Source organism: Thalassophryne amazonica, chromosome 9, assembly GCF_902500255.1.
Source record: "Thalassophryne amazonica chromosome 9, fThaAma1.1, whole genome shotgun sequence".
In the NCBI taxonomy this organism is placed as follows: Eukaryota; Metazoa; Chordata; class Actinopteri; order Batrachoidiformes; family Batrachoididae; genus Thalassophryne; species Thalassophryne amazonica.
In genome coordinates this window covers 51,056,059-51,081,981 of record NC_047111.1, presented here as the reverse complement: position 1 = coordinate 51,081,981, position 25,923 = coordinate 51,056,059, and the positions used below count along the sequence as shown (strand labels likewise).

At 41.0% G+C, this 25,923-nt stretch overlaps 2 protein-coding genes across 9 annotated transcripts in view; both read left to right on the top strand.

Annotated features, from left to right (window-relative positions):
- shroom1 (shroom family member 1) overlaps positions 1-25,923 on the top strand; it is a 118,266-nt gene that overhangs the window by 90,741 nt on the left and 1,602 nt on the right. For all 6 annotated transcript variants that reach the window (XM_034178018.1, XM_034178022.1, XM_034178019.1 and 3 more), the window contains 6 exons: positions 33-219; positions 4,324-4,376; positions 5,387-6,031; positions 7,472-8,053; positions 13,141-13,246; positions 21,941-22,213. In XM_034178018.1, coding sequence (XP_034033909.1) covers positions 33-219; positions 4,324-4,376; positions 5,387-6,031; positions 7,472-8,053; positions 13,141-13,246; positions 21,941-22,213 — 1,846 coding nt within the window. The remainder of the gene's footprint in view (positions 1-32; positions 220-4,323; positions 4,377-5,386; positions 6,032-7,471; positions 8,054-13,140; positions 13,247-21,940; positions 22,214-25,923) is intronic.
- The window catches only part of sept8a (septin 8a), a 140,046-nt gene continuing 139,383 nt past the window's right edge, over positions 25,261-25,923 (top strand). For 2 of the 3 annotated variants that reach the window (XM_034178024.1, XM_034178023.1), the window contains exon 1: positions 25,261-25,278. The gene's annotated coding sequence lies outside the window, so the exon portion shown is untranslated. The remainder of the gene's footprint in view (positions 25,279-25,923) is intronic. The other variant, XM_034178025.1, reaches the window with a different exon arrangement.

The window sequence follows — 25,923 nt, the reverse complement described above, 5'->3', positions numbered from 1 at the left end:
TAAAATTAGCCCATATATTGTTTTGTTTTTAGGTATGCCCAGTTCTTCTCTGCACAGTCAGATACATTGCAATCTGGAAGTTGTCCCAGTCAAGGAAAAAGGAAGGAGGTCCAAGGTCCATCTCAGGGAAAGTCTGCCTCAGCGGAGAATCTTTTGGACCAACCAGAACCACCATGTAGCTTTAGGAACAGGTCTACATCCTCTCCCCATACATTTCAGGTGCATATATGTGATCAAAGTGAAATGCTGAAAGATGTACACCATTTGTTATCTCACTACCTACCTGTCTTCTCATTCATATCTTCTGCCAATGCATCTCTTAGCAAAGGCTTCAGCATATTGGGTTTCACTGATTCTGTGACTTGAAATCAGTGTCTGGAAAGATGCATAGGAACAAACTCTTTACTAGACTGGGTTTCACAAATTTTTCAATTGCCTAAATTTTGCATTTGAATTTGCATAGCCTGTCACACCATGACGATTTAGCCACATATGCCAACAAGCCCTTTTCTACTGAGCAGTCCAGGTCATTATGGTACGGGTCGGAACAGGTTGGCTTGCTTTTCCACCACCAGCAGTACCCTTTGTCTGGTAGGCGGAGCATGTAGATGTTGACATGCACATCATTGAGCATGCATACACACACACACACACACACAGGCTAAACAGTAATTTGACATTTTTTTAAATTTTATTTTATTTTGTCTTGGTGGATCATGGGATTTATTTTTGTAGCATGCAGAATACTGAAGAGGTGACTGATGTCTGTGGTAAATGCTGATGTGAATGAATGAGGTGCTGCGACTTTTTCAACTTTAAAATAAGTTAATTGACTTGTGGCACAAAACACCGGCATTCTCTGGTTTAGGCTGAGAAATGCACCGAAACCAAACACAGAGGGTTTAAAATGCTGCATTTCTTCAGCCAAGGCAAGGAACTAAAGCAGTGGTTTTCAAACTGTGAGGTGCAAGGGATGTGTAGCGAGAACCGGTTCTTTTCAATCAATCAATCAATCAATTTTTTTTATATAGCGCCAAATCACAACAAACAGTTGCCCCAAGGCGCTTTATATTGTAAGGCAAGGCCATACAATAATTATGTAAAACCCCAACGGTCAAAACGACCCCCTGTGAGCAAGCACTTGGCTACAGTGGGAAGGAAAAACTCCCTTTTAACAGGAAGAAACCTCCAGCAGAACCAGGCTCAGGGATGGGCAGTCTTCTGCTGGGACTGGTTGGGGCTGAGGGAGAGAACCAGGAAAAAGACATGCTGTGGAGGGGAGCAGAGATCGATCACTAATGATTAAATGCAGAGTGGTGCATACAGAGCAAAAAGAGAAAGAAACAGTGCATCATGGGAACCCCCCAGCAGTCTACGTCTATAGCAGCATAACTAAGGGATGGTTCAGGGTCACCTGATCCAGCCCTAACTATAAGCTTTAGCAAAAAGGAAAGTTTTAAGCCTAATCTTAAAAGTAGAGAGGGTGTCTGTCTCCCTGATCTGAATTGGGAGCTGGTTCCACAGGAGAGGAGCCTGAAAGCTGAAGGCTCTGCCTCCCATTCTACTCTTACAAACCCTAGGAACTACAAGTAAGCCTGCAGTCTGAGAGCGAAGCGCTCTATTGGGGTGATATGGTACTACGAGGTCCCTAAGATAAGATGGGACCTGATTATTCAAAACCTTATAAGTAAGAAGAAGAATTTTAAATTCTATTCTACAATTAACAGGAAGCCAATGAAGAGAGGCCAATATGGGTGAGATATGCTCTCTCCTTCTAGTCCCCGTCAGTACTCTAGCTGCAGCATTTTGAATTAACTGAAGGCTTTTTAGGGAACTTTTAGGACAACCTGATAATAATGAATTACAATAGTCCAGCCTAGAGGAAATAAATGCATGAATTAGTTTTTCAGCATCACTCTGAGACAAGACCTTTCTAATTTTAGAGATATTGCGTAAATGCAAAAAAGCAGTCCTACATATTTGTTTAATATGCGCTTTGAATGACATATCCTGATCAAAAATGACTCCAAGATTTCTCACAGTATTACTAGAGGTCAGGGTAATGCCATCCAGAGTAAGGATCTGGTTAGACACCATGTTTCTAAGATTTGTGGGGCCAAGTACAATAACTTCAGTTTTATCTGAGTTTAAAAGCAGGAAATTAGAGGTCATCCATGTCTTTGTCTGTAAGACAATCCTGCAGTTTAGCTAATTGGTGTGTGTCCTCTGGCTTCAAGTGATGGCTTTTTAAGTAATGGTTTAATTACTGCCACCTTAAAAGCCTGTGGTACATAGCCAACTAACAAAGATAGATTGATCATATTTAAGATCGAAGCATTAAATAATGCTTCGATCTTTTTCGAGAATCATTAAGAAATGATTCGATCCACCGACATCAAGAGCCTTTTTGCTTAATGATTCCCTTATCGGCCCTTCAGAGCGGCCATTGTTTTTGAGGGTGTTTTATCGGGAAAATTATCTTCTTTTTTTTTTATGTTGATTGCAGACCCTGCAGCAGGTCTGTAATCAACCGCTTCTGCAGTGGCTGTTCTTGAAACTTGACCTACTGCTTCGTTGGTTCATTGCTTCGTTGTTTTTCAAGAGCGGCAAGTCCGCTTCTTAACCTCTCTCAAACCATTTAAAAATGTCAATTGTGAGTCACTTTTGTGCAGATTAAAGTCACTGACTGGGACTCTTGTCTTGTTGCAGGCTAAAAGCGAGAATCGTCCTCCGTTCCGTTCACACACCTCCAAACACTGCGCTGCTCTCTGCCGAGTCAAGTTAGAGTCCGGCCGAAATTAATAACTTCAAAGCCAGTTACCGTTTTAAATCAAATGACACCTTTTTCCAAATGTTGTAACACAGACAACAAACTATGACAGACTAAAATGTTTTTTTCTCCCAAAATGAGAAGTTCTGCATTCTTTTTGAATTACATTGATGTTGACTTACAGTGCAAGAGCTCAGCTCAGGGTTATGGAATGATATTCATTCCATTAATGTCTGAAAGGAAATGCTTTTAAGAAAAACTACAGATTTTGTTTATTTTTATTTATGTCCAGAGATTAAGGATCCAGTGCCCAATTTCATATTTATTTACTTTAAGATGCAATAAAATGTTATTGACATAGAAAACCTGTAAAGCCTACTTTTGGTACACAGACAATTCACAAGAGGTATTGATAAAGGGAATCGATAAGGAATCAGATTGATAAGTGTAATTGATATGGCATCGATATCAATAAAATCTTATCATACCCATCCCTGTTTGAATTAATATTATTTATGTTAAAATGTGTTAATTATGTCAGACATTTAAAATACACACAGAGATGTTTAAATATTTTTTTAATATGACAAAAGGTAAAAATAGAAGAATAGAGAGTTATTTAAAAACATATGTTTAAAATGTTTGAAAAGGGTGTAAAATGTGAGAAAGAATAGAAAGTTCTTTAAAAATGTTTAAAATGTTTACAAAGGCTCTAAAATGTGTAAATGCATAGATAGTTCCTTAAAAACACACAAATACTTTTAAAATGTGTTTAAGATGTGTAAAAGAATAAAAAGAAACATATGAAGATGTTGAAATTGTGTGTATGTGTGTCGTGGGGGGTGGGGAGCAGCTATTCATTTGTTCTCTGAGGGGTCGCTCACTCTCCCACACTTTGAAAACCTCTGAACTAAAGTATTTTCAGACGTCGTTTACCAAAATCAGGACACTTTACGTGGATATGTTTTCGTCAGGCTGTGATGATGATCTGACTGAAACAACAGGTAAGTTTAAGAGTCCATATTTACTCAGTGTGTGAAGGGTTTCAATATTTGAAACAGTCTGAACTGTTTGCATGAAGACTGCAGCTTTTAGTTGTTGAGCCAATCAATGGACAGCAGCAATGGAATTATTTTGAGTAACTTACAAGTAAAGTCTGTCAACAATCGCATAATTTGCCTATGGCCCGCACATGCAGGAAGTATCAGCCATATGCTGGCTTGCGTCAAAAATACTGTGCATGCCAAAAGTTTTTTTTTGTTTTTTTTTTGATGAACGTGCTGTACTACACCATATACCATCGTGCTTCAGCGTGCTCTTAACTTAAAATAAACTTACACTGGTGTATGTCTAATAAGTTATGGGTATTTGGCATATTTTTCATACGTCGACAATACGCAGGCTAAATCGTCGAGGTGTGACAGGGCCATAAAGAGCATTAGATAAATGTCTGAAAATCCACATATCTGATTGTTGGTATATTTCAAAGAAACTTTATGCTGTACCAATACAAATTTAAATGTTGTCTTTTCATTCTTTTTCTGCATCTGCAGGCACTTGACTATGAGAAACAGCAGTTATTAGTTAATACTGTGGAAACCTGGAGGTAGGTGCCAGATTTGCTGACAAAACAGGACATTTTATTACCTTTTTAGGTCAAGAAAGTATTCAGTGATTGATGTGTGCTGTGGCTCAAATTGTAAAACCATAGTTTATTATGCTACTGGGAAAGCAAAACCCAAATTCTTGAGCAAATCAACATTTCTTTGGTAAGATTTATATGTGTACTAGAAAACAAGACTCATTCAGTGAGCTGTTTCAAAAGAGTTGGTCCATTTGTCAAAAGATAGATAATTTATAGCCATATTGAGTTCTTGTTGCTGTTCCTCAAATATAGTTTGTCTGCTTTCAAAGAAATTGTACATGTAGCCTGAACATGTAAACCCTGATTTACTAATATTCCAAATAACAAGTGTGAAATTGCATGGGCAATCCAAACTTTTGCACTTTGGGGTTCAGACAGTTTTACAGGTGATTAGGTAAGACTAACAGCAATTGTTAGTGGGTGGTAACAATAGACTGTAAATATACTGGACAAATCCTATGTGATGTTTTCTATAGAAGCCCAGAAGAGCAGTTTTGAAGCACAAAAAGTGCTGCTCTGGCTGTCTCTATGTCGGCAGTGCTTACTCTGCTTGAATCACAACAAACCCATAAATGAGAGTTGGTGTGGGCAAGACCGTGCATGACCTGGGTGACCCAAGCAAGCCCTATCTTCAAGTTTCTCAGCAAGCTAACTAACAGGCTAACCTTGGTTTGGGTGTTTATTCAGTCATATTTTTGGTGGTAATTCTCATAGCAGTTGGCTTTGGTGTGGGCATTAAAATTCATGACCTGATTATTTCTACAGTAATTGTAGATTAACTGGACCCAGTATCATCAAGCTGCTGATGGCTGCTAAAAGTAAAATAAAAGTTTCACTTAATGGAAATACTGGTGCACAGATGTCTTAGGAAAAGGATAAAACCTTGTCCTGTAAATTGATTGTTCATATCAACACTTAATATTGGTCCCATTTACTAACCTGCATTTAAGAATATTGAATTTCTGTTGCAGAATCCAGAAGAATGCCACAGAGGACACATCGACAAAGGAAGCCCATGAGGGCCAAAGGCATATCCGTGTAGTTGCACAGAGGGGGAAATCCATGGAAGAGCTTGGAGCTTCAAAGTTGACAAAAATCACAGCCTTGAGTAAAAGTTCTGAGCAACTGGATCAACTATGGAGACATTCATCTGGACCAGGAGTTGAGCTTGGACTGAGCAAGGATAAGAGAAGTGTTTCTTTCTTTGCTGAGGTCAAAGAAGAAAAATCAAGGTGTCAGGAAAGATGGCGGAAGAGCCGCTCAGTATCGGAGCACGCTGGCAAAGAATCAGAGATTGTTGCCAGAAAGAATCCTCAGGAACACACGTCAAGCCAAATGGAGAAAAAACCTCTGCTTAAGCAGGACTCATTACTGTGTAGTGGAGAAGATGCTGAGCCTGTTGTGGCTGGAATAAGGAACTTGAGTAGATCATCCTCACCATCCAACTTTTCCTGTTCTCAGTTCAGGTTTCATTCTGGATCTCCTGAATCCAATGGCATGGTCACAGATGAATTTCGGTCCAGTAATAAGATGAGTAACCCACTTTCTCCCAGACATCAAGAGACAAGTGAACTTCTTAACCAGAAGTTTACTTATGAAAGCAGGCCTAGCTCAAGGTAAGATTAAATACCATTTCAGTGCAGCCGTTTTTGAAATGATTTGACTAATTGTAGCTGACATTTCTTTTGTTGTTGTAACTGTAGAGGAAATTCATATATATTTTAAATCACAAGCAGACTGATATAAATTGGTGGACCATATCATAAAGACATAAGTGCTATGTAGACCCTGAGACCTGTTGTTGCCCATGTTTATGTCCAGATTTCATAGCGTGAAGCGGATGAGAGTTGACAACCCTCCCTGAATGTATTAGGGTTCATGACATGGAACAAACAGGATGCTGGACACAAAAGACAGACTCACAGACTCAGGAGTTGGAGTACTCAAAAAGGCTTCATGTTGTTAAACAGGCAAAGGTTCAGTACACAGGTTGACAGTGATACAAAGGAGACAGGCAGACATGAGGCTGAGGTGTGGTCAAAAAACAAGCAAGGTTCAAAATCAGAGTCCAAGTGCAAGAAGCTGTGGCAAAAGCGAGGTCAGACAACAAGGCAAGGTTATACACGGCTGAACTGATGATCAAAGACAAAACGAGCTAGGATTCAAGGGCTGGAAAGTGGGGTGAGACACAAGGTTACAAGCACAACAAACTGGCGGTGAAGGACCAAACACATGAGGCTTAAATAACTCGGGATGATTAAGGAAAATGAGACACAGGTGTGTGAGAATGTTCAGGAAGGGGGCGTGGAAGAAAGAGATGAAGATGAGGGAAGGCTGGTGCAAGAGAGTGCAGTTAGACCAGTGGTGCTCAAGTTCGGTCCTCGAGAGCTACCTTCCTGATACTCTTAGTTGTCTCCCTGCACCAACACACCTGAATCCAATGAAAGGCTCATTAAAAGCCTGCTAACAAGTCTTTCATTGGATTCAGGTGTGTTGGAGCAGGGAGACAACTAAGAGTATCAGGAAGGTAGATCTCGAGTGAACTTGAGCACCCCTGAGTTAGACAAACACTAAGCAGACAGAATCAGAATGAGTGATAAACCCAAATACAGTACAAAGTTGTTGTTGTCCATTCGACTGCTTCCGTTCTGTTCGGGGTCGCCACAGCGGATACAGCCAGATCCGCATCAGTATTTGGCACACGTTTTACGCCACAACAACAAGTAATTCAGCCAGTGACAAAAATAAGACAAATAGGTAATCAAAGACAGTGGGTAAAAGAGCAACGTGGATGCAGACAATGGGACAAAAAACCATGACATAGATCCAGACACGGGGCTGATCATGACAGAATGGGGCGGTCAGTCCAATGCAGGTGACTTCCCCTGCTAGTGCCGTATCCTGTTTATAGTTGGATGGACTGGGACATTACAGGTGAAGTGTTAGCCCAGCTCCGATCCCACTGAGCTCCTTGCTCAGCTTGCCACAGACTTAAAGTATTGTCTGTTAACTGTTTGACACATACCTGATTCATAACCGTCATTTTGTAATTTTAGAGTCAGGACATCTTCTGCAACTGGATCGGAGCGAGAGCAGCCGAATGAACCCAGCAGCCACCCCGTACCCCCTGATACAAACCATGAAATGTCTCTGAGCTGTGGCGTTACTACAGAGCCATTGTTGTGGTTACCTCCTCCTGAAGAAGGAATCAAACACCAGACGTCACCGATAACAGACAGTACATGTGACAGTGTGACCACAGGTCCGGCCCCACATATGCAGACAAGTGAAACCTCAGTGACTCCAAACATCGTTTCTGATGCCGACATCAGTCCGCAGCTGGAAGAGGAGAATGGTCCGGAAGTGGAAGATGAGAATCTGGAAGGCAACCAGGTAATGGAGGACAGGAGAACACCAGAGGGCGAGACAGAGAGCCTGCAGGGTCCCACTGAGAGGCCCCAGTGGGAGGAGCTTGTAGAAGCAGTGGTTAAGGCTGATCAGTCACTAGCCAAAGTGTTGTACCCACTGGCTAATCGTAAGACGGCACTGATGCTGATGGAGCAGCTGTTGTCAGAGGACACTCTGCTGATGGAGGAGCACTACAAGAAGAAGCAGGAGCAGAAAGGAACTGCAGAAAGGTAAATGTTGGTGTTCTGTCTGCACTGCAGTAATATTAATTTGCTTCTTCCAAGGTGTGTGCTACACAACAAAAGAAGTCTGAGCACATGCAAGTGAATCTGCAGAATATTCAATGACGATTCAGGAAGTCTTTTAATTGGTCAAAGTGGGAAATTCAGTGCAGTTAAGAGTTTTGCCATGTTGTGATTATGCATGAGGGTGATTGATCCAAACCTTTCTCAATCTGATCTCACTCAGGCTAGGTTTCCATTCATTCTGGCATACTTGAATTTATTGTCCTTAATCTTTCTGTAGTTTTCATTTATGTACATACAAACTAGAAAATTTCCACTACAGTCTGCCAGAAGGTACATGGGAGACTCGAGCCTAAATTTCATCTACTGTATTTTTTGGAGTATAAATTGGACTGGAGTACAAGTTGCATCTACCAAAAAATGGCTCTTGAAGAGGTAAAGAACATAAATATTGCACTGGAGTATAAGTCGCACTGTTTTTTTCTAATATCCGCTCTTTAATTTGGGATTTTTGTGTATTGTTGTAGCGTAAAAGTAAGTCCCTTCGGCTGCTCTCTTATTTGCGCTTGGGATCACCACAGAGAATTTGAGGTGGATCTGCATGTTGAATTGGCACAAGTTTTATGCCGTATGACCTTCCTTACACAACTCCACATTACATGGAGTAAATGTATTGGCATTTATTCTTTTATTATTGGAGTTTACTTTGTTTTGTCCTTTGATTCCTGGGAATGTCCAAAATGAATGGCTCTTATAACTATTACTATTAGCAACACTGGAGAGGTGTTCCGGGCACGTCCCATCGAGAGGAGGCCCCGGGGAAGACCCAGGACACTCTGGAGGGACTACGTCTTGCAGCTGGCTTGGGAACGCCTCGGGGTTCCCCTGGAGGAGCTGGGGGAGGTGTGTGTGTGAGCTGTGTGTGGAGGTCTGGGCGGCTTTGCTTGAGCTGCTGCCCCCGCGACTCGACCTCGGATGAAGCGGAAGAAAATGGATGGATGGATGGATGGTTTTTCCGAGTATAAGTCACACATTCTCAGTGTACTGTAGACGTCTGACAAGAAGGGCATCCGGCATAAAACTTGTGCCAAATCTCCATGCAGATCCACATTTGATCTGCTGTGGTGACCCCGAGTGAAAACAAGGGAGAAGCCCAAGGGACTCACTAAGTTGTATAGAGTATAAGTCACAGGCCTCCCAAACTAGTAAAAATATTAAATGATAAAACAAACAAACCATGACTTACACTATTCGCTGGAAAATACGATATTTACTTTTATTAAAATCTTTTTCAATCTCATTCCACCATGAAGCTGTGACTGATGGTCCAACAGACAAAAGTTGCACGATGTACAGTTTCTCCAGTCAGCCACAGGAGCCTATAACTCCTTCAGGTTTGTCATTGATGTCCTGTTGGCTTCTCTTACTAGTCTCATCCTTGCAGAATTTTTGAGAACTGCTTACTCCAGACAGATTGGCCATACAGTTCCATACTGTTTCTTAATCATTTAAACAAGCAAAACGAAGTGCAGACAAGATCTCGTGGAATCTCGCGGGAACTCTGTGGCAAGTTCACACTGAAACAGGCAGTGCCAAATTTTGAGTCCACAGTGAAACAGGAAATGTCAAATGTTGAACACTTCCTGGCATGGGTGTAACTGGATTGCACTGGTCTTCCCTGAAATCTGATTGGACACCCCAGGTGCCACCCGGATGATTGACATGTCACGGCACCATGTCTGGTTAAAAAGGGCCATTTTGAAATCAGTGACACATATTGACTGCTCGGTCTATCCTGTACAGTAGTTGGTGCTGTGTTCCACAGAAGGTTCTAATCCACCTTAGTAGAAGAAGAAAAATGTTTGAGCCAGTTTTGAATTTGAACACATTGTGTGAACCATGGACTACTATTTATATTGGTGAGTAAACATCCGTTTTCTAATGTGTAAAATTATCTTCATTAAACTCAAACTGACAGCAAATCTCTACAACTTGGTATAAATTTAATTAAAAACATAAAATACAGCTTCCTGATGGAGTGGTGTAGAGGCAGTTTTTCTTAAAAAGAAGACCTAAAAGTCCAGCTAATTTGGGTTAAGAGGGGTGTAGTTATGGGTTTTAGTGTTAGATTTTTAGCCATGCATTTGCTCCTCAGAAGCATTTACTGAAAAAAAAAAATAGTTTGAAGGACCTAAATTACATGGTGAGAACTCTTCCAGGCATGTAAGATGCAAATAAAAGAAATGCTTAAAATGGTGGCAGTTATCAAGGCCGTAGTTGTGGAGACTCGGGGGCGAAGCCCCCCCAGAAGCAGAAGATCTTTGCCATGATTATGCTCCCAGCATATTTACTGAAAATAACGTGTGATGGACCTAAATGAGATGGTGAGGACTCTTTCTACCGGCATGTGAGAATGCAATAAAGAAAATGCTTAAAGTGGTGGGGGTTAAGAGGACCATAGTTGTGGGGTCTGGAGGGGTGAAGCGCTGCCCAGAAGCTGTCGACTTTTAGCCATGTTAATGCTCTCCAGAAGCATTTACTGAAAAAAGTCTGAAGGACCTAAATGACACGGTGTGATGCTGAAGATCTTCGCTCGTTCATGTCCACGATGTATACATATTATAAATGTCCAATAAATAATTTACTGTCTTGGAAATGGTCATGTGTCCGTGCTCTCACTTAAGTGACTGTCAAGGTGATCTTTGTACAACCCCTGGCAAAAATTATGGAATCACCGGCCTCTGAGGATGTTCATTCAGTTGTTAAATTTTGTAGAAAAAAGCAGATCACAGACATGACACAAAACTAAAGTCATTTCAAATGGCAACTTTCTGGCTTTAAGAAACACTATAAGAAATCAGGAAAAAAAATTGTGGCAGTCAGTAACAGTTACTTTTTTAGACCAAGCAGAGGGAAAAAAAAATATGGAATCACTCAATTCTAAGGAATAAATTATGGAATCATGAAAAACAAAAGAACGCTCCAACACATCACTAGTATTTTGTTGCACCACCTCTGGCTTTTATAACAGCTTGCAGTCTCTGAGGCATGGACTTAATGAGTGACAAACAGTACTCTTCATCAATCTGGCTCCAACTTTCTCTGATTGCTGTTGCCAGATCAGCTTTGCAGGTTGGAGCCTTGTCATGGACCATTTTCTTCAACTTCCACCAAAGATTTTCAATTGTATTAAGATCCAGACTATTTGCAGGCCATGACATTGACCCTATGTGTCTTTTTGCAAGGAATGTTTTCACAGTTTTTGCTCTATGGCAAGATGCATTATCATCTTGAAAAATGATTTCATCATCCCCAAACATCCTTTCAATTGATGGGATAAGAAAAGTGTCCAAAATTTCAACATAAATTTGTGCATTTATTGATGATGTAATGACAGCCATCTCCCCAGTGCCTTTACCTGACATGCAGCCCCATATCATCAATGACTGTGGAAATTTACATGTTCTCTTCAGGCAGTCATCTTTATAAATCTCAATGGAACGGCACCAAACAAAAGTTCCAGCATCATCACCTTGCCCAATGCAGATTCGAGATCCATCACTGAATATGACTTTCATCCAGTCATCCACAGTCCACGATTGCTTTTCCTTAGCCCATTGTAACCTTGTTTTTTTCTGTTTAGGTGTTAATGATGCCTTTCGTTTAGCTTTTCTGTATGTAAATCCCATTTCCTTTAGGCGGTTTCTTACAGTTCGGTCACAGGCGTTGACTCCAGTTTCCTCCCATTCGTTCCTCATTTGTTTTGTTGTGCATTTTCGATTTTTGAGACATATTGCTTTAAGTTTTCTGTCTTGACGCTTTGATGTCTTCCTTGGTCTACCAGTATGTTTGCCTTTAACAACCTTCCCATGTTGTTTGTATTTTGTCCAGAGTTTAGACACAGCTGACTGTGAACAACCAACATCTTTTGCAACATTGCGTGATGATTTACCCTCTTTTAAGAGTTTGATAATCCTCTCCTTTGTTTCAATTGTCATCTCTCGTGTTGGAGCCATGATTCATGTCAGTCCACTTGGTGCAACAGCTCTCCAAGGTGTGATCACTCCTTTTTAGATGCAGACTAACGAGCAGATCTGATTTGATGCAGGTGTTAGTTTTGGGGATGAAAATTTATAGGGTGATTCCATAATTTATTCCTCAGAATTGAGTGATTCCATATTTTTTTCCCTCTGCTTGGTCTAAAAAAGTAACTGTTACTGACTGCCACAATTTTTCTTCCTGATTTCTTATAGTGTTTCTTAAAGCCAGAAAGTGGCCATTTGAAATGACTTTAGTTTTGTGTCATGTCTGTGATCTGCTTTTTTTCTACAAAATTAAACAACTGAATGAACATCCTCCGAGGCCGGTGATTCCATAATTATTGCCAGGGGTTGTATTAACAATTAATCATTGTTTTAAATTTGTCCAATAGAGTCCTGCAGTTTTATTCTTAACTCACTGGCAGTTGGTGCGAGAATAATAAGGCAGTCTAAGGCACACCTGTGCACTAATCATGGTGTTTAATCAGCATCTTGATATGGCACACCTGTGAGGTGGGATGGATTATCTCAGCAAAGGAGAAGTGCTCACTATCACAGATTTAGACTGGTTTGTGAACAATATTTGAGGGAAATGATATTGTGTATGTGGAAAAAGTTTTAGATCTTTGAGTTCATCTCATACAAAATGGGAGCAAAACCAAAAGTGTTGCGTTTATATTTTTGTTGAGTGTGTGTGTGTATGTATGTATGTATATATATATATATATATATATATATATATATATATATATATATATATATATATATTACATCTGCTTCAGTGTTTTGTGGCTTCCGTACTCTGTACTGATAGAGCAGATAGCCACCAAACCTTTAGTCTGCTTGATGTGCGTTCTGTTAAATGGAAGTTTGATACTGTCGCCAAAGTGTATCAAGCTTTTAGAAAGTGTGTCTGTGAGTGAGAGAGAGATTTGGTGTCATTTGCTCATCATAAAGCAAAAAATTCAATGTATTTACCTATATTAAGTACAAGAATGTTAATATGACATAAATCTACATTTCTGTTCTTAGTGCCAATGCCGCTGAAGGTGCCGAATCACCTCCCTCTCCTTTTCCTGAGACCCACAGTCCTCAATGTACTGAGCTGCAAAACAAAGCTGATATCACTGAGAAGAAGGTGATTATTGTTTGACGTGTATATACTAATATGACTGTTTAAGCAGAAATATTTTTTTTTCTGGAAATACATTTGGGAAAAATACGGGATTCATATCGGATATCATAGATTAGACTTTAAAAGGTGTGTACCCCTCCTGCACTACCTTTTTCTTCACGACTACCCATGAGAAATCATAAAGTCCTGCTGTGCATTTTAGCGAATGGTTAGCCGAATGTTGCTTCCCTGTATTTTAACACCACACTTATCTACACAATTTTCCTAAAACATCACATGAACAATCATAAAACATTCACAAATAACAGAGGAAATCAGAATTGCTGACCATTACTTACAGTTCTACAAGGGGTAGCGTGGTGGCCAAACGGTTAGTGTGTTTGCTTCCAAAAAAGAAGGTTCAAGGTCACCAGTGCCCATTGTCCTTGCAACATGGTGCTGCGTCAGGGAGGGGATCACATCAACATGCAGATCCACAACAGATTTGCTATTGTGACCCAGAGTGAAAAAAGAAGCCAAAAAACGTGATATTGACCCCACTTCCTCATTTATTGTCCCAAGAACCGACTCTGTGGTATAAACATTCCTTGTTACTGTCCAAGCAGCCAGTAGTACTGCAGAAAGTTCTGCTTGTGGAGAATTTTAGGGCCCCTTCACACATAACACGATGAAGGAATTGCATGCCATTTTTGAAAAATCAGAGCTGCCTCTAACACCTCGTGCGCCTGTTGCTACAACTGCTCGCGCACACCAGCGGCCAAAAGACAGAGAGTGCCCTGTGGGAGCCCATTCAATCCCTCTTGCGGCAAGGGTCGGCCAAATTCCAGGTGACACACACGAACATCCAACACTGCTCGCCTGACCCTTAGAAAATGTGTGGCCATTTGCGTTGTTAGCATGAAAACAGTGAGCAGACAATCACTTTCGAGCTGGATGTGAAATTTTTCTATGTGCCCCCACGAGTGTGGTGTTACAAAAACCAACTCACATTTGGCGTGCATGTGTATTGCACATGTGTGCGTGTGTCACACGCTCCTCTGAAACACGTGCATATGTAATGTTTTTTATGGTGTGTGGTTTTATTATTATTTTTTTTCTCCACAGCAGAGGTGCGATGCTGTGCAACATGTTCCAGCTGTTTTTTGTTTTTTTTTCTCCCTCCACAATAGGGGCAATTACGGCGCTTTATTGTCGTAATTAAAACACTTCCTCTTCGTCTGTATCAGGTGTGTCCAAGTTCGGTCCTCGAGATCTATCTTCCTGACTAGGGATGGGTATCGATAAAATCTTATCGATACCCATCCATCCATCCATTTTCTTCCGCTTCATCCGAGGATGGATCACGGGGGCAGCAGCTCAGGCAAAGCTGCCCAGACCTCCCGATCCACACACACCTCCCCCAGCTCCTCCAGGGGAACCCTGAGGCGTTCCCAAGCCAGCTGCAAGATGTAGTCCCTCCAGCGTGTCCTAGGTCTTCCCCAGGGCCTCCTCCCGATGGGACGTGCCTGGAACACCTCTCCAGCGAGGTGTCCAGGGGGCATCCGAAAAAGATGCTCGAGCCACCTCAGCTGGCTTCTTTTGATGTGGAGGAGCAGCGGCTTGACTCCGAGCTCCTCACCCTATCTCTAAAGGAGCGCCCAGCCACCCTGCGGAGGAAACTCATCTCGGCCGCTTGTACTCGCGATCTTGTTCTTTTGGTCATGAGCCAAATCTCATGACCATAAGTGAGGGTTGGAACGTTGATCGATTGGTAAATCAAGAGCTTTGCCCCCCTGCTCAGCTCTCTCTTCACCACGACGGTCCGATACAGAGACCGCATCACTGCAGATGCTGCATCGATCCGTCTGTCGATCTCACGCTCCATCTGTCCCTCTCTCGTGAACAAGACCCTGAGATACTTAAACTTCTCCACTTGAGGCAAGGAGACTCCACCGACCTGAAGAGGGCAAAGCACCTTTTTCCAGTCGAGAACCATGGCCTCGGATTTGGAGGTGCTGATTTTCATCCTGGACGCTTCACACTCGGCTGCAAACCGCTCCAATGCACGCTGAAGGTCCTGATTTGACGAAGCCAACAGAACCACATCGTCCGCAAACAGCAGAGACGAGATTCTGTGGTTCCCAAACCGGATCCCCTCTCCACCCTGACTGCGCCTAGAAATTCTGTCCAGAAAAGTAATGAACAGAACTGGTGACAGAGGGCAGCCCTGGCGGAGGCCGACGTGCAGTGGAAACAGGCTTGACCAGCAATGCAAACCAAGCTCCTGCTGCAGTCGTACAGGGACCGGATAGCCCGTAACAAAGGACCCTGTACTCCTGGAGCACCCCCCACAGGGCGCCTCGAGGGACATGGCTGAACGCCTTCTCCAGATCCACAAAACACATGTGGAGTGGTTGGGCGAACTTCCATGAACCCTCGAGCACCCCATGGAGGGTGTAGAGCTGGTCCAGTGTCCCGTGACCAGGACGAAAACCGCACTGCTCCTCTTGAATCCGAGGTTCGACTATCAGTGGAATTCTCCTCTCCAGTACTCTGGAATAGACCTTACCGAGGAGGCTGAGGAGTGTGATTTTTTTTTTTTCCTGTAGTTGGAACACACCCTCCAGTCCCCCTTTTTAAACAGAGGGACCACCACCCCGTCTGCCAATCCAGAGGCACTGTCCCCGACCACCATGCAATGTTGCTGAGATGTGCCAACCAAGACAGTCCCACAACATCCAGAGACTTAAGGTACTCTGGATGGATTTCATCCACCCCAGGAGCCTTGCCACCGAGGAGGTTTCTGACCACAGTGACTTTGGCCTGGGTGATGGATGAGTCCGCCTCTGAGTCCCCAGTCTCTTCTTCCTCTTCGGAAGACGTGATGATGGGATTGAGGAGATCCTCGAAGTATTCCTTCCACTGCCCGACAACATCCCCAGTCAGGGTCAACAGCTCCCCACCCGCACTGTAGACAGTGTTGGTGGAGAGCTGCTTCCGCCTCTGGAGGCGTCGGACGGTTTGCCAGAATTTTTTCGAGGCCGACTGATAGTCCTCCTCCATGGCCTTCCCGAACTCCTCCCAGACCCGAGTTTTTGCCTCTGTGACTGCACAGGCTGCAGCACGCTTGGCCTGCCGGTACCTGTCAGCTGCCTCTGGGGTCCCACCTGTCAACAAAGACAAGTAGGACTCCTTCTTCAGCTTGACAGCATCCCTTACATCCGGCATCCACCAATGGTTTCGGGGATTGCCGCCGCGACAGGCACCAGAGACCCTGCGACCGCAGCTATGAGCGGCCGCATCGACAATGGATGTGGAGAACATGGTCCACTCGGACTCCATGTCTCCAGCCTCCCTCGGGATCTGGGAGAAGCTCTCCCTGAGGTGGGAGTTGAAGACCTCGCTGACAGAGGGGTTTTATTGATATTGATGCCATTATCGATCCGATTCCTTATCGATACCTCTTGTGAATTTTCTGTGTACTAAATGTAGGTGTTGACTCGGCAGAGAGCCGCGCAGCGTTTGGAGCTGTGTGAACAGAACGGATGACAATTCTCGCTTCTTTCTCACAACAAGACAGGAGTCCCAGTTAGTGACTTTAATCGTCACAAAAGTGACTCACGATTAGGGATGGGTATCGAGAACCGGTTCCTTTCGGGTATTGTTAAGAAATGATTCGATCCATCGACATCAATAACCTTTTTACTTAACGATTCCCTTATTGGTCCTTCAGAGTTTTTGGGGGTGTTTGTCAGGAAAATGATAATATCTCTACATTGATTACAGACCCTGCAGCGGGTCTGTAATCAACTTTACTGCAGCGCGGCTTTGCTTTGAACCTTGAACAAATCGAAGCAGTGCTTCGATCTTGCTTCGTTGATTAATTTTTTCTTTCGCTTTCCCCCGCTAAAACCTTAAAGAGCATATGGCTGTGAGTATTATTTACCTTTTTTATGTTAAACCGACCTGTTATGGTCTTCTGAAACAGTTGATAGATGTATTTTATAACCTAAAAACGGGACCGATGCTAACATGTTAACATATCTATGGCATTTTCAATGTTAAATTAGCAGTTGCAGCTGTCAAGCATTTGTTGTAGTAAAAGAGTGAAATGTATTATAAATTGTAACATTTTTTAAATTCATTTTTGTATATATATTAATAATAGCAAGCACAACAATAATAGTAATAATAAATAATCTGATTATATACAATTTTACAGAAAGAGACAAAAAGAACCTGAATAAAAACACAACAGAAAATATAAAACCAACTAACAATGAACAGAAATAAATAAATAAATACATACATACATACAGAAATAAATAACTGTTTCCTGTGAACACCTAGTGACTCTTACACCTCCATTTCATCGCTGTCTTATTTAAGTTTAATGACAGTTTGTTTCGGTCAAACCATATTTTCAGTGTGTTAATTTTTTCAGTGATTTCCTCCAGAACTATCTGCCACAGTAGAAAACTGCTGCATCCTAGTAAGAACAGAATACTACTGGAATTAATTTGAATAAGGAAAGTTGGGTTTTTTTTCCTCACTAAATGGATGCAGCACTCAGTGCAGTTTATTGTCTGGAAAAGCCCCAGATTGCATTTCAGACCTTCTAGAATTCAAACATTTTCGTGTGGGTGGTGTTGGGGGTAATTTTGGGTTTCAGCTTTTTTGTTTTTCACCACTTTCATCCCTGAATATGTCAATCATGAGTCACTTTTGTGCGGATTAAAGTTACTAACTGGGACTCCTGTCTTGTTGCGAGAAAGAAACGAGAATCGTCCTCTGTTCTGTTCACACAGCTCCAAACGCTGCGCGGCTCTCTGCCAAGTCAGGTTAGAACGATAGAGTCCAGTCAGAATTAATAACTTCAAAGCAAAACACCGTTTTGTTTATTTTTATTTATGTCCAGAGATCAAGGATACAGTGACCAATTTCATATTTATTTACTTTAAGACTCAATGAAATACATAGAAAACTGTAAAGCCTACTTTTAGTACAAAATTCACAAGAGGTATCGATAAGGGAATCGATAAGGAATCGGATCAATAAGCAGAATCGATAATGGCATCGATATCGATAAAATCTTATCAATACCCCTCCCTACTCACGATTGACATTCAGGGATGAAAGTGGTGAAAAACAAAAAAGCTGAAACCTAAAATTACCCCCCAACACCACCCGCACAAAAATGTTTGAATTCTAGAAGCTCTGAAATGCAATCTGGGGCTATTCCAGACAATAAACTACAGTGAGTGCAGCATCCATTTTGGTGAGGAAACAAAAACAACTTATTCAAATTCATTCCAGTAGTATTCTGCCTTTACTAGGATGCAGGTAGTTCTGGAGGAAATCACTGAAGAAATTAACAAATTTAAAATATAATTTGACTGAAACAAATTGTCATTAAACTTAAATAAAACAGGGATGAAGTGGAGGTGTAAGAGTCACTGGGTGTTCACAGGAAACATTTATTTCTATATGTATTTATTTATTTTCATTGTTAGTTGGTTTTATCATTTCTGTTGTGTTTTGTTTCATCATTTTCTTTTGTCTCTTTCTCTAAAATTGTACTGTATGAGTTATTATTACTGTTGTTGTTATTGCTATTATTAATATATTAATAAAAATAAATTTCAAAAATATTTGACTCCTTTACGACAACAAACGTTGAGCATGATTATTATTCTGTATAATTATTATGCAGAAAGAAATGCACACAAATGTGCTAACTGAGACACGAACAGCTTAATGCTAACTTTAACATTGAAAACACCATAGACATGCTAACGCGTTAACATCGGTCCTGTTTTTAAGTTATAAAATACATCTATCAACTGTTTCAGAAGAACATAACAGGTAGGTTTAACATTAAAAAGGTAACTATTACTCACAGACATATGCTCTTTGGGGTTTTAGCGGGGAAAAATTAAGATAAAGCGAAGTAAAACAATGAATCACTGATTCGAATCACTGCTTCGATTGGTTCAAGGTTCAAAGCAAAGCCATGCTGCAGAAAAGTTGATTACAGACTCGTTGCAGGGTCTGTAATCAATGTAGCGAAATTATCATTTTCCTGACAAACACCTCCAAAAACAACAGCCACTCTGAAGGACCGATAAGGGAATTGTTAAGCAAAAAGGTTATTGATGTTGGTGGATCAAATAATTTCTTAACGATACCCGAAAGGAACCGGTTCTCGAGACCCATCCCTATTCCTGACACTCTTAGTTGTCTCCCTGCTCCAACACACCTGAATCCAATGAAAGACTTATTACCAGTCTTTTAATGAGCCTTTCATTGGATTCAGGTGTGCTGAATCCAATGTAGACCCCTGGTCTACATTGTCTGATTTGTCCTTTTTTTAAAAAAACAAACAAAAATACATCTATCTCCTTGTTGATTTCAGGCATTTTACGCACCTTTTATAGGACAGTGATGGTAGTGCAGTGGTAAAGTTTCTGTCTGTTAATCAGCTTTTATAAATTGCAGGTTCGAATCCCGCGGGTGGCATGTATTTTTTATTTTTATTTTTTTCCACAGCAGCTGCGTGATGTGGTTCTACACGTTAAACCTGCATTGTGTTCACGCTGTGACGGTTTCGTGGATGCGCACAAGCGTGCATGAAACCGTCGCAGTGGGATCGTTCACGCCTGCCATGTGTCCCTCCTGATGTCGGCTCAATGTTTTTGTGGTTTGCTCATTCAGGCTGTTTTGCCGTGATTTGCCCTGATTCCTACTTGTCCGTGCTATGTGTGAAGGGCCCCTTAGTTTGTCACTCTACTGCTTTATGTAATTGAGCATGTTTTCCCTCTGTGTGCTTTTAATCGCATATTTAGCGTTTACTTTTTAAAATCAAGATTTGGTCTTCAGGAAAGTAAAGAAAATTCTTTTGGCTTCTCCCTTCTTCCTATGGGTCGACACTGCAGATCCGATATTGATTTAGCACAGTTTTTACGCTGGGTGCCCTTCCTGACACAATTCCACTTTACATGGAGATTGGGCAGGGGTGGTCTTGAACTGGGAATTTTCTGCTCTGGAAACAAGCGCACTAACAGTATTTTTCTAAAAATATGTTGTGGCTGGAGGAGAGGGAGGGATGTTTTAGAATCAAGGCTGATCTTAGATTCAGGCCAATACATTGCTTTTCCTTGTGGACACAACTAAAAAATTAAATCCTTCATTCATTCATCACAATGCAGAAATGGGAGGTTTATTTTTAAATATTGTATGAATGCTGCCAAGTAGCAAGCTGAGGTCAGTGTTTAGCTGGAAATGTTTAACTTGACGAGTAAAGTGGCACCCTGCAAAACACACAGCATGAAAGCAGAAGAAATATGAGTTTAATTTCACACTTCACCTATGGTCTCAACTGGTTTCCTTTTTAAAAGACCAGGAGAGTTATTTTTGTATTTATCTGGATCATGTTTAACCTGACGTAGACCCGTTTCAGACCCACATATTTGCTTCTCTCTTATCGCATGATGTATTGTCTGTTACTTATCCGTCTCTGACTTGTCTTATGTTTGGCTTAGTAAATGGCCTCCCCTTCTTCCTGAATGCCTCCACGTTAATTTTGACTACACTATACCTTTATCCACAGTAATGTTAAAAAATAAAGAGTCATACTCCCGAAAGACCATTACTTTAGCACATACTCACCAGCCAAGATCCAAACTTGCTTAAAACAAGTTCATATTGGGTAGTCTTGCTTTAAAAAAAGTGCACATGGATGGGAAAAGCATTGATTTAAAATCTCCTGCTCACATTGATGTATGTAAAACATGACACTGTTGTTCTTGTCTGACTGATGATGATCATTATCATTATATTTATTTATATAATTTTATTAGCGCAGTAAATTCTCAGATTGAACCTTTTCAGTTGACAAAAAAAATCAGAAAAGTTTTTAATTTGATATATATTTATAATTGTTTGTCATTAGAAATTTGTAATTACAAATTTCTAATTATATCATATACATATATATATATATATATATAATTGTTATAATTATATAATATATTTTATTATTATTATTTGGGGCTGTGTGCATGATCTCCATCCAGATCCATCTAAAAATTGATTCAGCTCTTCCTACTCTACCCACAGTCCACCTCTTTAAAAATTCACAGTGAGATTTGTTCTCAACTTTTTGGTATGTCCTGCTGATTAATTTCAAACAAGTCCTTTTTTTCCCAGTTGTAGTTAGCAAAGGTAAAAATGCTTCTTCATGTCTTCATCTGATCAGTTATTCTATGTGTGGTTTCATATTTGTCTTCTTGGTTCACAAAATGCATACTAAAATTCAGCTCCAGTGTGTCGTTAGGTCTGTATAATATGTGGGGACATTGAAAAGTTTGGGTCTGTGAAAACTTGGTTTGTGTAATCATGCAACAAATGCATATTTTTATGCACTGACCAGGTTCTGACTCATATAATGTAGGTTAAGGTTGAAATCTCCTGAACTCACAGGAGAGAGTTGTGAGATGATCTTGTATCTCAAATGTCTTTTGTCTGGTGTTGAGTGAAATTGCACAGACTCACTGGTCCACACATGTGCGCACAGACAGAGCCCATTTCTATAGTGATCAGGTAGATAAGCACGGCTTCTCCACATTTGTCCCTCATTTTTTAGCCTCAGCTCCTGTATTTTTATACGTTAGTGTCATTGTTTAAACACTGTTGTATTTGTTCTGTTTGAATTCTCAGCATCTGTTAGTGTCTCACATTAAAGAGCGTCTACATTCACTGGAAGAGTCGTGCACTGTACTACAGACAGACATTGATGAGAACGTGGCCCATGGGGAGGTTTTGGAGGAGCTTATCCGTGAGCACTGTCTTCCCATTGAGCTGGAGAGGTACAATCTCTTCATTGGAGACCTGGAGCGGGTTGTCAGCCTGTTGCTGTGCCTCTCTGCTCGCCTGGCCAGGGTTCAGAACGCACTGAGCACCGTGGACCAACACACAGACACTGAGGAGAAGGTGAGCTAACAAAAATACAAAAATTCCTGCATTTCCCTGCAGCGGTCAAAAATGGTTTCAAAGCAACTCCTCAGTTTCTGTTCACTTCAGAAAGCCAAGAAATTCATCTTAATGGGCAAGTCTGGATAATATGAGAGGGCTCCCCCTTTTCAACAAATTGCTGAACCAGAAATCCAGTGCTGTCAATAGGGTACTGAAGGTCTAAATGATCTCAAACCACATTTTTACAAACTTTAAAATTGTGTAGTTTTGTTATTGCACACAACAGTGATCATAATAACTTTGATTTATGAAGCTAGTCAGGTATATTAAAGTGTTTTACAAGATAAAAACAAAGGTTTCATAAAAATTACAAGGGTTGTTAATCGCTTCCTTATAAAATGGTTCAATACTCATCTAGTTTCTTGGGCTTGGGTTTTATTATGGAATGTTTTGATTCAGTGCAATCCAATGCAGTTCTTTCTTTAATTTAAACATTTATTGTCATGGTTCACATTTGATCCCATCTTTTGTGTTTGTATTCTTCTCTCTGGGTTACTGTATTTGTAGTTATCTAGTGCATGTTTTATCTCTGTTTGCCTTGTTTCTCTAGTGACAATTCTCTAGCGATATTTTCTTAGTGTTACCTTATTATTGCGTTACCTAGTGAATAAGCCAATTCAGCATCTCTGTGCATGTGGTGCATGCTGGGCTAGGTCAAAGCTCACATAAGTTGCTGACAGCAATGTAAATATTGAAGATTTTGAGCACTGGAAGGTCCATGCTTTTAAAGAATTTAGCAAAAAACAGGGCTACAAAATAGGTGGGAAGTGGAACAAAGAACTTGTGTCCCCAGCTTATACACTCGCACTACAAAATGCCCCCGTAATACTAACTGAAGAAGACGAACAGGAGGCCATATGAAAGACTATAAGTCTTTACTGACAAATTCCTGATCCATTACAACTGTCAAATGGCTGGTAAAACGAGACATCGGCAACAAGCAAATTGCATGTGTATTGATATTAACGAGTATCTCATACAGTAAGACGAGCAAAACTTGCATGGCCTTGCAACACACAGGGTATATACACCGAGACCTGTCCATTTCTATTTTTTTTCCACCATATATAGTCCCTATTCTGTACACCGGTATTATATACCATGTGCATAATGGTAACCAGTGCACTGCACTTTATACTATGACACTATAGTCATCAGCTCTATAATTAACATGCTGTAACATAGACATTACATTATCACATGCTTGTCTGGATTTATTTGGATATGTAACAGATAAAAGTAAAAATCATTATAACTTAGTTAGTCCACTCAGCACATCCTTCAGGATCTTGTAATTCCCTTGGATTAGTGTGTTGGATGTACTATGGTGGATGGTAAATCAATCAATCAATAAATCAATTTTATTTATATAGCGCCAAATCACAACAAACAGTTGCCCCAAGGCGCTTTATATTGTAAGACAAGGCCATACAATAATTACGTAAAAACCCCAACGGTCAAAACGACCCCCTGTGAGCAAGCACTTGGCGACAGTGGGAAGGAAAAACTCCCTTTTAACAGGAAGAAACCTCCAGCAGAACCAGGCTCGGGGTGGGGCAGTCTTCTGCTGGGACTGGTTGGGGCTGAGGGAGAGAACCACGAAAAAGACATGCTGTGGAGGGGAGCAGAGATCAATCACTAATGATTAAATGCAGAGTGGTGCATACAGAGCAAAAAGAGAAAGAAACACTCAGTGCATCATGGGAACCCCCCAGCAGTCTAAGTATATAGCAGCATAACTAAGGGATGGTTCAGGGTCACCTGATCCAGCCCTAGCTATAAGCTTTAGCAAAAAGGAAAGTTTTAAGCCTAATCTTAAAAGTAGAGAGGGTGTCTGTCTCCCTGATCTGAATTGGGAGCTGGTTCCACAGGAGAGGAGCCTGAAAGCTGAAGGCTCTGCCTCCCATTCTACTCTTACAAACCCTAGGAACTACAAGTAAGCCTGCAGTCTGAGAGCGAAGCGCTCTATTGGGGTGATATGGTACTATGAGGTCCCTAAGATAAGATGGGACCTGATTATTCAAAACCTTATAAGTAAGAAGAAAAATTTTAAATTCTATTCTAGAATTAACAGGAAGCCAATGAAGAGAGGCCAATATGGGTGAGATATGCTCTCTCCTTCTAGTCCCCGTCAGTACTCTAGCTGCAGCATTTTGAATTAACTGAAGGCTTTTCAGGGAACTTTTAGGACAACCTGATAATAATGAATTACAATAGTCCAGCCTAGAGGAAATAAATGCATGAATTAGTTTTTCAGCATCACTCTGAGACAAGACCTTTCTAATTTTAGAGATATTGCGTAAATGCAAAAAAGCAGTCCTACATATTTGTTTAATATGCGCTTTTGAATGACATATCCTGATCAAAAATGACTAAATGCAATGTGCGGTACCTTGTTTGCACTTGTGTTCGTATACTGGGCAAATTTGCTTTTTTCCCCACTTTTGCAGTCCACGCGTACTTTTGTGACAACCATCTACTGGATAGAAAAAAACAAAATGATTTAGAATACAGGTCATTGCTCCTCATGGCGGCGGGGGTAATGTATCTTCAGAATTCAGTATTTGTGTTTACTTCTCACCTACACCATAAAAACATTATCACCACTCATTAGTCATTGAAAGCACAGCCAGAATGTCCAACTGTGTATCTCAGCACATTTTATTATGAAGCCTGTGCTTTCACACACACACACACACACCCCACACACACACACACTTGAATTGTTTTCTGATTCTTTTTTTTTTCTTTTTTTGTCAACTGAAAAGGTTCAATCTGAGAATTTACTTTGCAAATAAAATGCGCTGCCGTGTGCTCATTGTTTCAGATCCCACTTGAGTTCCTCTTTGATCCCCTCTTCGAGTCATGCCCGAGTGTTCGAGTAGAAACACAGTGTTGCCGTGTCTTCCTGGGTGAATCTTGCATTACGTAGCAGATAACTTCCAAATCTCATGTTTCACTGCAGCGCGTTTAGAGCTTCTGGCACAAAGAGGACGATGTCACAGAGGAGCGCGGCTGCTCCCGCGCCCTCGGCTATACTCTTCTTATGTTTGCTTTGCAACAGCCAGTGTGCCTCTTGGGAAACGTCTTTAATGCAGTCAAGGTTCCTCACTGTGTGGAATGCAGAGTATTTCAGTGGGCTTATCGCGTTTTGATTGGCCGTGTTGTACTTATCTTTAGTTGAGGTAAACTGTTTATCGGACACTTCAAGATTAGTTAAAATATTGACACTTAGTGCTCTTTGTTATTTTGTAACACTGTTTTCAAACTACTTGACTTATTAAGGTTGTTTTTTTTACTTAATTGTGGCAAAATCATTCTTCTTGTTTCAGCATTTTGAGGGAAATCAGCATCAGGTTATGTTCACCTGTCTGAGTTATATTTGTATATTTGAAGTGCTCGCTGACTGTTGTGCGCGCTGAGGCCCCGTCAGAGGCTTGTGTGCTTTCTTCTGTTATCAGTAACGCTGGTATTTACACTGACTCACCGAAACTCCAGCCTGGTTTCGATGACATTTGTATCTACCCTGCCCTCTGTTGACACAATAAAACACTGCATCTCTTCTTCGCTCCACTTTCACATATAAAACTAACCTACTTCTTCATTATGGTTTACAAAAACAAAACAAACAAACCTTAAAACAGCTGAGTAATAATGTCATTTATATT